Consider the following 13967-nt stretch of genomic DNA (forward strand, 5'->3'; position numbering starts at 1 on the left):
TTACAAGGTAAAGTCATGACTGCATTGTCTTAAAAGTCAATAGAATATTATTCTTTTTTTTTGCAAATTTTTGCAAAATGAGTTTTTTTTTGTTTAGATTTGTATAAGTATTACTTATAATTTGTTTTAAGCTTTGTAAACAAAAAAAAATGTTCAATTAGAAATAAAAACAATTACCTTGGTATGTATTTGAATATTCAACTCAATTCACTTATACTTTACGAACAGTAGCTTTATATTATTTTTTGATAAACTTCGAACAACCATTTTCACATAACTGACCTGGACTATTTCAGTTATTTTTCAAATTAAATGTTTAAAACTTTTAAATTTTCTTTGTAAAACTTTTTTATATCTTCTACACAGTTTTTTCTTATAAAAAATACTAAAAATGCGTTACTTCCATTAACTTTTCTACGATAATTGAAAAAAAAATTATTAGAGTTTGTCAAGATAAACTTTTATAAATCCGTAACCAAATTATTTTATGATATTTACTTAACTACCAAGTATTAAAGTGAAACCTATTATTTTTATAAATAAACTTAACTTATAAATTTATTTTCAACAGATAAATCAACTTAAAAACACGTAATGACCTTACAATCAAAACATCATTTGAAGTTAGAACAACGATACAGACAAACGGACACTGGATGGAGCTATATGGTGGCATTAGCGTCATTTGTCACCCACGCCCTCATGGCAACCATATACTTTGGCTATTCTGTCCTAACTCCTGCATGGAAGAGGGAGTTTAACGCCACTTCTGGTATGACGTCACTTGTAGGTAGCGCTGCTAGTGGATTTTCATCAGGCCTTGGTACGAAAATAAAAATTAAGCTAGTACTAATTTAAACTTAAATTATCGTAACAGTTTTTAGTTTTGAAAATACTACCATGAACCAATGAAGGTATAATATTATCTATTATAGTTGTAGTATTTATTAAAAAAAAAATTAAATTAGCTTGTAAAAGTATCAAAGATCATATTTATTATTTTAAAAAGTTGATTATTTAGATTTAAGTTAAGTACTTAAACTATATATATATATATAGAAGCGCAGATATTTCTACCGTAAAAGTATTCTTTATAAACTTAAATTTTTACAGCGCCAGTTTCAAGTTTCCTAAGCAATAAGTTTAGCCATCGCAGTGCTCATATGATAGGAGGGATTATAGCGGCAGCCGGCTTATTTGCAACATCATTTGCAAAAAATCTCAACCAAATTTTCATTTTTTACGGTTTTTTTGGAGGTTTGCTCTCATTTTAAGTTTACTTACTACTTTGAAAAAACTTAGCACAAGTATTATATCTGTTTTAATTGTTACAAAATAGTAATTGTGGTTTATTCTCATTACTTATATATAAATTTGAACACAATTATTGTGACATTTTACAATAAGTTATACAAGACACACACTTTCAAAAACACTAAATATATTACGATCAATTCTCTTCAGTAGAGTACAATGATAACAAATAATAAGATTTTACACACTTATATAATAGCCAAGTAATCAAGTAATCATAAAGTAATCAAGAGATTAATAAAAGACAAAAACAATTAGTAAAAGTTAAAACCAAACAAGTCCATTTTCTTTATAAATAATCTACAGTAAAACTAAACATAAATATAATGAAAACAATTCTTATAAAATGTTACGAAAATAAAAAAACAGTATAGTCAAAATCTTTTTGCTTACATAAAACAGGTTTCCTTAACAAAATACAAATGGCTTCTAATTTAATCAAATCATAAAACATTACTACAAATTTTAATAATTTTAAATCTATTTATATTATAACTATTTGCACAAGTTGGATTATTAACTAAATGTTCTGAAATAGATGAACGTTTAGATGCGTTTAAAACCTTAACTGGTATATCATCTTTCTTAAAGGATAGGCAAAAATTCTCTACACATTTTGGTATGTGTTCTTTTATTCTCTTCCTTAGATGTCTAGTTGTTAATCCAACATAACTTGCTGAACAACACTGTACTGGTAGATTACCATAATTTTATTTGATTTAGATACTGGATCCTTACCACCTGGTGTTATTAGTGTTTTAGAGGTGAAACCAATTCTAGGGTTCGCTGCATAATAAGTATTTCTTACTAATTATCTAATTTTCTTTTCTAACATCTCTGAGCTTTTGTTAATAAATATTTGTCTACCAGTACAGTTGCTGTTGTACAGAAAGTTATATTGGATTAACAACTAGACATCTAAGGAAGAGAATAAAAGAACACATACCAAAATGTGTAGAGAATTTTTGCCTGTCATTTAAGAAAGATTATATACCAGTTGAGGTTTTAAACGCATCTAAACGTTCATCTATTTCAGAACATTTAGTTAATAATCCAACTTGTGCAGACAATTATAATATAAATAGATTTAAAACTATTAAAATTTGTAGTAATGTTTTTGATTTGATTAAATTAGAAGCCATTTGTATTTTGTTAAGGAAACCTGTTTTATGTAAGCAAAACGATTTTGACTATACTGTTTCTTTATTTTCGTAAAATTTTATAAGAATTGTTTTCATTTTATTTATGTTTAGTTTTACTGTAGATTAGTTATAACGAAAATGGACTTGTTTGGTTTTAACTTTTACTAATTGCTTTTGTCTTTTATTAATCTCTTGATTGCTTTATGATTACTTGATTACTTGGCTATTATATAAGTGTGTAAAATATTATTATTTGTTGTCATTGTACTCTACTGAAGAGAATGATCAAAATATATTTAGTGTTTTTGGAAGTGTGTGTCTTGTATAACTTATTGTAATATACTGGTCACTTATGTTCTAATATCTGAAAAAGAATTATGACAATTATTAATTTAATATTCAAAAACATTATTTAAAGTTTGTTTGATTTTTGAATAACTTTTAGTGGTATTTTAACATTCTCACTAAATTTTAGGGTTCGGCATAGGAATGTGTTATATTCCAGCAGTAATGATTATGAGATCGTACTTTAAAAGAAAATATTCAGTTTTCATAGGTTTTGCCTCTTGTGGGGTTGGTGTTGGAAGCTGTGTATTACCACTTGTTATTGAGCAGCTTGAGGTTAGAGTTGTTCTTTATATTAAATTAATATTGAGTTGTTTGAAAATAACCAATAACACAACAAACAATATATCTTGCCTAAAAAAATTACTTTAAAATATTTTATCATATAATAAACAATAGTCATACTTAGAATAGGTTACTACTTAGCTTTGTTTTCGTTTCTACAAATGTTTTAAATTAAATTAAAAAAAAGAGGATGTATGGATGGAGGGGTGCAGTGTTAATATTGTCTGGGGTAATGGCCAACATGTGTGTATGTGCATCAATAATGTTTTCGAACCCTGTCATTAATAATCACACTGAAAAAGAAGTCAATTCAAAATGTAAAGATCAAAAACTTGAAGTGAAGGAAATTAATGGAAACATTGAATGCAGCTTGGAAATAAAAGATCTCATGGTAGAAGAGAAAAACGTAATACCTTTAATATTACTATTATTAAATTTACTTAATCATGTGACAAAAAAAAATCTATTTTTTGTAAACATGAAGTTTAGACTTTTTTTTTGAAAAACATATGACGACCAAAATTCTACGTAAAAGTACAACAACCTTATTTGGAACACATGTTTTATTAAAATAACAATAGTTCTACACTCAGCTTCTAGTCTTTTATTGGTATTTATTTCAAAATAACAAATTAACTTCAAACAATAACAGGTTAAAGACAATCAAATTGGAAAAAAAATCAAAAAAGAAAACAACAATTTTTTAGCGTTGTCACGAAAAACTGTACTTGAACCTTATTTCTTAGTGGGAGTGTTAAGTAACTTTACTAACTACTTTTCTATGATGCTTGTGATGGGACTCACTCCAATGAGAGCTCAACTTGAGTTCGGAATGACAGCAGAACAAGGTATGGTGAGTTGAATAAGTACTGTTTAAGTCAACATGATACATAAAAACTTAAAAAAGCAAAGTTTTTTTTTCATTGAAATAAAATTAAAATTATATATAATTCCTACAGTCATTTTTTGTTTTTTCAACTTGTTTCTTAATTGTTTTATCAGCCTTTAAGAATAGTTCAAAGTTATGAATATTTAAAAACTAGCGACTGCAAAAATAAAAGCTATACTTTGTAAACCTAAAACTTAAGCTTTCAACATTCACTTATTAAAAAACTCATGTTTGTCCAGCAATGAAGTGTTTTTTTATTGAAATCTTAGTATTATATTTTTCAAATTTCTTTAAATCTTTAATATGTCGTCACTTTTTTAACCTGCAATGTTGTAAAATAAGACAATAAATAGAAATACTACTTCTGACATGTTTTTATCTGTGTTATTAGTTTAACACAGACAAACGTATGTCAGTTTAATAAAGCAAGTACTTTGCAAATCGTGTTATTGTTGTATCTCATTGAATTGGTTTCGCTCAGATATCTTACAACAAAACTATCAGCAATCTAATGTCTGTATTTTTTCAATGCTGAAGTTTTTAACAAATTTACTACTTAAAAAATACTTATTTAGTGAAAACTTATTACACAACTTATTAAATTAGTCTATCACAGAAATGTAATGAAATTTTATCTTTTACTTTTAACTAAATATGAAAAGTATTTTTGAGGATACTTTTTGTCGACTTTAAGAACATAAATCCAATCACTTTTATCCATTATAAAATTTGTTACAAAAATTATGCCGCAGAAAACCTTTGATTCTAAATAATAAGATCTAATTCAATTTTAGTTGGTCTGATTTTTGTTTGCTAATTAACTTTATAATAATATATATACCTTTAACAAGTTGATCATGTTGTTAAACTGTTTTAAAATACATTGCTTAATATTTACAGTGGTAAATTTATTAAAGTCTCTAATTTTTTAAAAACCGCTTTACAAGTTGTTTCTAAAATATATTTGAAACATTTCATAGAACTACAAACACTCTAGTTTTTATTTTAGGATACGTTTAAAAACAACATAAAACGTTCCGTCATATCAGTATTTTAAAGTTTTGATTTTACAGGAGCAATACTCGCATCTTCTATTGGGCTTAGCAATATGATTTCCAGATTTGCTTGGGGAGCTTTGTGTAATGCGAGCAAAAAAATTGATCCATTCAAACTTTACTGCCTGCTGCGAGCTGTGACGTCGTTAGTTACACTGCTGAGTGTTTTGGCAACTAATTTTAACTCTCAGCTTGTTTGTTGCATCATACTAGGCGCTGGATTTGGTAGCTGGTCCCTGTACCCTATATACACTCCTAAAATGTTTGGTAAGTGAGTTCTAAAAATGTTTAAAATAAAAGTGATATATGTACACACACGATACTTAAATATTTAAATAAAACGGTGTAGTCTTTAAATTATAATTTTACCTTAATTTTATATAAAAGTTTACAAATCGTTAGTTGTATACATGTTAATTTTCTAAACTTTAAAGATCAGTATTTTAGATATACAAACATTTTCAATATTGATCTATAAACTTTATTCTCAAACAGAGAGCCAACTTGTCGACATCGCATACGGCTATCTTGAAGTCATGAATGGAATCGGTTGCTTGGCCGGTCCTTTCATCGGTGGCCTTATTTATGACGTCACAAACAGCTTTTACTTTTCATATATGATGTCTGGAGCTGTGTTATTAGTCGGTACTGGTATGATATATATGGCAAGTTTTTATATTGAGCGAAATAAAAAACAAGTGAAAAGTTCTAGAAATTATTAATTTTAATATTTTCGTAAAAGAGTTAAAATAGCAAAGTTTAGCAGGATAAAATCTCAGTTCTTGTATGGCTTGATAAATATTAAAACAATGTTTAAGAATTCAATGAAAACAATTTGTTTACTGTTGTTGAAAACGAACTTTAAAATTAGTTGTTTAAAGGGTACAAAAAAAAAGATTATATTACTAAATCTTGAAATATATTGATTTCTTATAAAAGTTTTCATTTAGTTTTACTGTCTTTTTCTATACGAAATTTAGTTTTTACCTATAAATGAGTGCTTTAAAAATATCAATAATTTTTTTTTAATTTTTCCAATATTCATGTATTATATCAGCTTTTTATCATTTCATGCAAAACACTTAATTGTTTGAATTCCAAAAAAGCCATGTATTTACTGTTTTAGTTAAATGTGTTTTTTTTTACATTGTATTGTTAACTGTTTTAAATGATATAATTAAAAATCAATTTGATGACATCAAAAATTTTGAATAAAAACAGCATCAAAATTAAAAGTTTTAAGTAAAATGCTGAAATGTTTTAACTGAATTATACAGATGGTAACTTTTTATATTTAAACTTTATACATCTTTACATAAGTTTGTTTTAAACTTTGAGTTCAGTTACACCTTACTTCATCCTAACATTTCTTAACATTTTAGAATTTTATGAAATTTTAAGTAAGAAAAATAATATTTTCTGGTTTAAACATTTTTCTACTACATATTTCAAACAAAACAAATAGTGTACTAATTCTATTTAAAGATATTAACATTTTTAAAATATAAAACAACATACTATACACTTTTTTTTAAGCATTAAGATTGGAACATTCCACTTGCGCTTTTATAATAATTCATATTTATGGGATTATTTACGTTCTGTTAGATAAAATATTCGGTGTTACAAATTTAAAGTAATAAGTAAAGATTAAGAATACATATGAGCTTTATTTTTTGCCTAATTTTTTAGTATTAATAACTAACTACACAGCCAACACATAATAACATGTGTTAATTTACAACTAATTTTATAAAAAAAGACTTTACTAATTGAACTTTAAAAGTTGCTAAATATAATTTAACGACTTTTTTATGTCTTTGCTTTATTTTTAAATTGCAAAGTTTTAAAATAGACTTGCAACTTTTTTCAAGAGGTAGTTTTTGTTTTATTCTTTAAATCAACGTTTTATATACACATGCTTCATTTTTTTATTTGTTACGTTATTTTTGTTTTGTATTAAAAAACGTATAGCTGTTTAAAAACTTTTTTATTTTTAAACAGAAAAAGTATTGTAGTATTACTTCTAAGGGCAAAAATTTTGTATAACTTTTTAACTTTAGCAAGTTTTTTTATTATTAAAAGAATACAAAACTAGATTTAATAAAATTATAATAATGTTATAGGATAATTAAAAAAAAAGACTAATGCTTTAAAAATAATGAATACTTTATGTTTTAAGATCCATATTGTGCTTTAAACATGAAATTAAGTAAAGCCTTAAATTTAGACATCAATTTAGAAATTTAGACATATAAACATTTTTCATAGTCCAACATATTTGTTTTGTTGTGATTACACTATTAACAAATATTCTTAGCAATTACTTATTTCTAAACAGTAAGAATCATTTGATACCGCCAAAATGCTTTTAGTTTTATATTGAAAGTTCATGTTTTTTTTTAAAGTTAATGTATTTCCAATTTACATATTCTTATGTGCAAAGCAAAAAAAAAAGTATTTGTTGAATAACTTGTAAAACGTACTTAATTGTAATAAAAGAAATAAGGTTTTTTTGATATTATCAATTTAAAAAAAATTCTATAAATGCATTCATTGTACGCTTAAACATTTACTAATTAGCTTATGCAATCGTACTGCAGATAAATTTTTAAAAGCTGTTATAAACACATTTTGTTCTTGAACTTTATTTGTTTATACTTAATTGTTTTCGAATGTAACTTTAAACTATTAAGTGAAGTAAACCTTTTAAATTAATAAAAGTTTTTATCCTGATTGAACGTATTTGAAATTGTTGTAACTTTATTATCATTTTGTTCGTGATAGCCAGGCACGTAGCTTTGTCTGCAGAAACGTATACGTATGTGCGAAAAAACTTGATTTTACTTGAAAAGACTCTGCTTTCTTAGCTCTTAGTATCAATTTATACTTAGTTAAGCACTCCTGAGAGATAATTTGACATATATGTACTCTTCAGCACTTTTAGTGTCGTAAAAAATTAAACGAATTAAATACATCTAAATTGGATATATTTAGGGCGTTAAAGATTTAATTTGTCAAAAATCTGCATTGCAAAATTGATTCTAGTGGAAGCGGTAGCTTTTACTTCAAAAATCAAAATCATGCAATTTTATGTTACAAAAATTTGCATAATTTAATCTTGTTTCTATTTACTACGTTAAATGTTTGATTCTGAAAATGATATAAATATTTTTGAGTTAAATTTTCATTTTCTTATACTTACTTAATGAAAGTTTTATTGGTAGTGGCAACGCATAAAGTAAAATAAAAGTCATAGGGGGTGTGGACAAAATAAATTGCCTTGTATATAGTTATCACCCTACTTAAACATTCCATTTTTGAACTAATAAAATTACTGCATATTTTCATATTAATTTCAATAACATTAAAGGTAGTTTAAATTGCTGTGTTCCTGCAAGGACGTTATCACGCGTCATTTCAGATGTTTTAATTTTTGAAGATTTGTTACTTTTTTGAGCTAACTACGTCCCAGGTGATAGCTAATTGCTCTAAACAATTCAGTAAGCCTTTTCATAACGTATTGACCTTTAGAACTAGTAAGTATGTGTAAAGATGAAATTAAATTATACTAGTTAATCTAAGCCGTAGGTTTAGGAAAATTGTTGAAGCTAGATATTTAAGAAAAGGTTTTAGATCAATGTGATTATCTTCTATAAAAGTGGTGTAAATGTAAACCGAACTTTATTAAGTTTTATTTAATTGAACAAATTATATAGCTTTTGTTCACAAAAATTTTATTATTGCAATAATTTATTAACATATTTAGAATTAGAAAAGTACTTACGTTTCTACACATAAATTACATACAAAATCAAATACACTGAAACTATATAGAAGTCTGACCGTAGGAAATATATTATAAAGTTAATTATTAAATTCAAAACATTATTATAATACCAATTTATCCTCCGTATAGTCAAAGATATATTTACCCCTCGATTAAGTTAGAACAATAATTCTAAAAAATAATATGCTAAATTATTAAATGCAGAGCACATAATGATACAGTATCTTTCGCACGTTGCTTGTGGTTGGTCTGATGGACCAGGTTGGCTACGGCGCGAAGAGTGTGAGTCAACACCCCTTTTGTTAATCCCTCTGTTTATATTACGTTGGCTACAGCGAGTTTCGGGGTTGATGACCTTGTTTAAAGTATGATGTATGTTCTCTTTAGAGCACATACTATCCTTTTTGGTGGGCTTGGATCTGTTACTCATTGTGCTATACCAAGAGTTAGGTGTGGCCCACTAGTTTATTTTAAATTACTTAAAGTTAGTTTGTAATTTACAGAGATTTATAAGAGTACAAGAAGCTGCTTGCTAATTTAATTAATTATCAACAACAAAGCTTATTTATTCAATTTTATGTAAAACCAAATTACAGATAATTTCAATATAATTAAGTATTAACACCAAAGTTTATTTATTCAAATTTATGTAAAACCAAAGCACAAATAACTTCAATTTAATTTTATTAACAGCAAAGTTTATTTATTCAAATTTATGCAAAACCAAAGTAAAATTAACTTCAATTTAACTTTATTAGAAATATAAATCAATTTAAGAGACAGAACTAAAAATAAGAGATTAATAACAATACTCACAATTTAGCACATAGAAAAGTCAAGCTTGAGCTGCCACAACATCTAATTTTTTTATAAGGCGGCAATTTAGAAAGTAAACAAATTAAAAAAAACCCTAATTAGAGAAAACTCTTTTGCTGAATTTAATTTATAGCCAGAGGCGTTACAACAGAACTTAACTTTTATTGAAATTTTTTCATGAAAAGAAGCATAAAAAACTATTTTGTAATTTTTTATTAATATAAACAAAATTTTAATAGTAAAAGTTTAAAAATCACTAAAAATCTATCTCCTCCTTCATTTTTTAAGCAATCCTCTTCTAATTTTCACAGAAAGTCTATTGTTAAAATTTTAAAAAGATTGAATACAGCATTTTTTTAATTTTGAAAAAAACAATTATTATTTTTTTGTCTAAAATTTTTATTTTTGAATATTACAAAATCACAAAATTCAAAGTCTTTCAAAATATAAAAGTAATGTTTCCTGAAAATTTGAAGTCTCTAGCTCAAAAAAATGAAGAAGATAGATGTTTAAAGATTTTTTTTTAATTTTCGAGAAAATTGACCCCAAAAAATTTGAGGTTCATACGCTTGTATCAAATTTTTTTTATAGAAATTACAATATCTCAAAAGCTTAATAATTTTTATTTAATTCTATAAAAACTGGCTCGAAGTTTATACTTCAAGCTTTTGTATAAGATCAATGTTATTTATAGTAAAAAAAAAATGTTGCCAACTGCCAATGTAAGAAAAAATTTTTTTTTATGTTTTAGCAAATATGACAAAGATTTTATATAGAAATTTACAAATAAAATTATTATTAGGAATAAAACTATACTTCTTAGATTTATACGAGCAATATTTTAATGCTTATTTGCTTTTTTTTTGAAAGATTATCAATTTTAAAAGATAAAAATGTTTAGTTTTTAAATACTTATTATATTTTTTAATAAATAAATACTTCAGGTATTTTATAACTACATATCTGCAAGCTAATTTTTGACTAAAACTAAGAAGTACTTTGAGTTTCTTGAACTGTAAGGGCAAAAACTAGTTAAATTTAAACTTACATAACTTCTGAAATATTTGAAGCAGAAAAGTAACAAAATCAAAAAAAAGAAATCGAATTCTATCTAACCATGTTTCTCACTTACAGGGTTGACAAATGTTTTTGGAAAATTTTCTCCAGGTTTCCAAAATTTCTTCCAAGTTTTGAACTGCCCTTAGATGTTCAGGGCCGCACGTCTTTCCTTGGGGATGAAGCTAGTTTTGTACCAGCTCTGTAAAACCTTTGCCTAACTCCACTGCCTTGTGGTGCTTTTGGTTAAGCTAAGGCTTCGGTAGTAAACCCTGAGGAAAAATCAGACAAGGATAAGTCTAAAACACTGGGGTAGAGGGAACTCCTCAGAACTGTAATTCCATCTCTCTAGGAGATGCAAAACTCCGATCAAAAAGCTGTAGGCGGTCTGACTCTGTATCCAGTGTCATTCTAGCAGCTCCTGCAACAATTATATTTCTTGGCTGTATCAGCTTTGCTGTATCAGCTTTGCTGTTAGGCTGAGCCCTTCTCATTGTGAAGGGTGAGATCCTGCTGCATGGGCAACACCTGGAATTTCAGTGCTTGTGCCCTGGCTTTGTGCTTGGAGAGATTCACCCAAGCTATGCAGATTTTTTGCAAAGACATAACACAAAATGCGACAGTTACCGGTACTCTTAAACTGGAACTTTTGTATCATATCTACTGGTATGGACCCAAAAACATAAGTGATGCAAGAAAAACTGCTATCATAAACAACAAACTTCTATGTTTTCAGGTTGATATTGAAGCTCTTCAAAATTCAGAAAAATTGGCGTTTTTAGCTTGCAGGAGAAGAAAATGTATACCTTTCACCCTTAGAATTGCATGGCAACAAAAGATCACCAACAAGAAAAAATTGAGACATACTAGTCTTACCACTGTGTACTTTACCATCAGTCAGCACAGGTTTTGTTGGCTCGGTCATGTTCTGAGGATGGGTGCTGAGCGAATCCAAAAGTCTCTACTGTATGGCAACTTGGTCGTTAGCAAAAGCAACAAAGGTAGTCCAAAACAACGTTTAAAGCTTGAATATAAGACCTTAAAAGACCTAAAAAGCTTGAATATAAGATCTGGTGAGTTAGAGTTGCTTGCAAATGACCGCGCCAAATGGAGATCTACTGTACACAAAAGACTGTAAAAAGGGAAAAGGAATACTTTAAGAAACCCAATAAGATGAAGAATTGAGAAGCAGAATGAATTTTATTCATTATCTATTTGTTTTATTTATTACACCACTGTGCTTTTTAATTTATTATTGTTATTTATTTATTTGTTTAATTTATTCTCTAAGCACAATTACACACAGCCGATCTCAGCTGATAGTGGGACTTTTATTATTTATTATTTGTAATTAATTTGTCATCATAAGATAAATAAATATTACTTACAGATTACAGTAACCTCTCGCTTATTTACGCACATTGTGTCCACAGAAAAAACGCGTAAAGATACGAGATATCGTAAAGATACGAGAGGTACCAAATATACTTGTTATAATAGCTGTTTTTTAACATGTGTTTTAACTTAAACTAAAAAAAAAGTCAAACGAAAGTTAGCAATATGTTTACTAAAAAAAAATGATTGAGATTTGTGTTAAGTGTAAGCTCTATATTTATTAATTATACTGCTACTTTTTGCTAGGAAGTTTCATTAGATTTCTTTTTTAGATGTTTATTCATATATAGGCAAGAGTGCTGTATTATTTATTTTTGTTTTAAGCTCTCATGATTTCATTATACTTTCATTATTTAACACAGTCATATTTATTTCAGAATTTTTGTTTAATCTCTTATTGTTAACAAAATTTCTGATAAACTAAGGTATAACTAAATGTTTATCAATTAGTCAAGATACATAAGTTTACAAAGTCTAAAGATATAGAGAGATGAGTTAGCATTTAGAAACATATTTCAAATTAAAATATAAAATAAACCTAAGTTGTGAAATATTTGAAAAAAACTAAATTTATTTTTGGAATTTTTAGAATTCTAAAATTTGTAACTAAACGAGAGTGCGTAACGTCAAGAGAACGTAAAGATCTGAGAGGTTACTATACTAACTACTTTTTTAATTACCTTTAAATTCACAGTACTCATAAATTGAACAAATACTGAATGCAAATATTAACAGTCTAATACAGGGGTCAGCAGCCTTTGTTGGTTGCATGTGGCCTGAAGGTTGATCTTTAGCCTGGGCTAATAAATTATTCAAAACATGAAAGCATACTACTTATTAGTTATAATAATCGAAATTTTTTATTTTTGTATCAGGGATGCTATTCTTTAAGTCAAAGATACTGCCCTGATTCATCCTGAGTTTTATTTTAATCTTTAAGTTAATAATTTGCCTGTAGCACAAACTACTTAAACCTTTGTTCATTTTTCTTATTAGTATCTAAAAGGAAGGTTGTATGAATATGCTTATGCATTAGATGTTGACCAAAACTTGTGAGAAATATTTTTTTGAAAATTCAACATCAAAAAATAAACTAACTGAGGTTTTAAAAAATTGTGGATAATTTTATGTAACAATGCTATTTTAATTGGTAATTACCTAGAATGATGTCGCACCAATATCAAACTGAAATTATATTGTACTCGATGTCTTTTTTAACCATAAACTTAGACTAAAAATCAATGTTTTAAGCTTAATTATGTTTAATCTAAAAAGATACTTTGTTTTAAACAAGCTATATAAATAAATAGTAAGAATTTATTTTAATTACTACAAGTGAAGGGCATAGGGGGGTTACATTATTTTCACATTTTGATCTTATTTTATTTAGTTTTTACTACAAGATGATTGTTACAGATTATAAAAAATCAAAATTAATTTTTGAGATACAGCCGGTCAAAGTCGGAGGCAGCATAAGATCCTTATGAGAGGCGCAAACTAAAACAGCAAAAATAGACTATTTCACTAAAAATCTATCTTCTCCTACGTTTTTTGAGATAACTACCTCAAACTTTTAAGAAGTGTTCCTTGATATATTTTTAAAATTTTGTTAGAATAAAACTAGAAAATTAAAAAATAAAACATTTTTATTTTTCAAAATTTTATTCTGACAGAATTTTCTAAATATTAAGTAAACAGTCTCATACTTAACCCTTTGAAACAATTAATGTTTACTGGGGAAAAGAAAGTGTGTTACATCATGTGTAATTTTTCCTCTCTTATTCACATTTTACTTTAAACTAACTAAAAACTAAATTAAAACAAATAAAAAACACAGGAAAAAGAAGACTCACAAGGCCAGTTTATGGTCAGTTTTACAT

The 13967-nt window shown here is 26.8% G+C and overlaps 1 protein-coding gene across 1 annotated transcript in view; it reads left to right on the forward strand.

The window, feature by feature from the left end:
• The first annotated feature begins 594 nt into the window (after positions 1–594).
• Positions 595–13967, forward strand: part of LOC145833360 (uncharacterized) — a 28914-nt gene continuing 15541 nt past the window's right edge. The window contains exons 1-8 of the mRNA XM_082940541.1: positions 595–823; positions 1114–1257; positions 2932–3077; positions 3274–3492; positions 3739–3934; positions 5049–5297; positions 5526–5671; positions 11429–11598. Coding sequence (XP_082796667.1) covers positions 595–823; positions 1114–1257; positions 2932–3077; positions 3274–3492; positions 3739–3934; positions 5049–5297; positions 5526–5671; positions 11429–11598 — 1499 coding nt within the window. The remainder of the gene's footprint in view (positions 824–1113; positions 1258–2931; positions 3078–3273; positions 3493–3738; positions 3935–5048; positions 5298–5525; positions 5672–11428; positions 11599–13967) is intronic.

Source organism: Thalia democratica, chromosome 4 (assembly GCF_965202585.1).
Source record: "Thalia democratica chromosome 4, ktThaDemo2.hap1.1, whole genome shotgun sequence".
Taxonomy (NCBI): Eukaryota; Metazoa; Chordata; class Thaliacea; order Salpida; family Salpidae; genus Thalia; species Thalia democratica.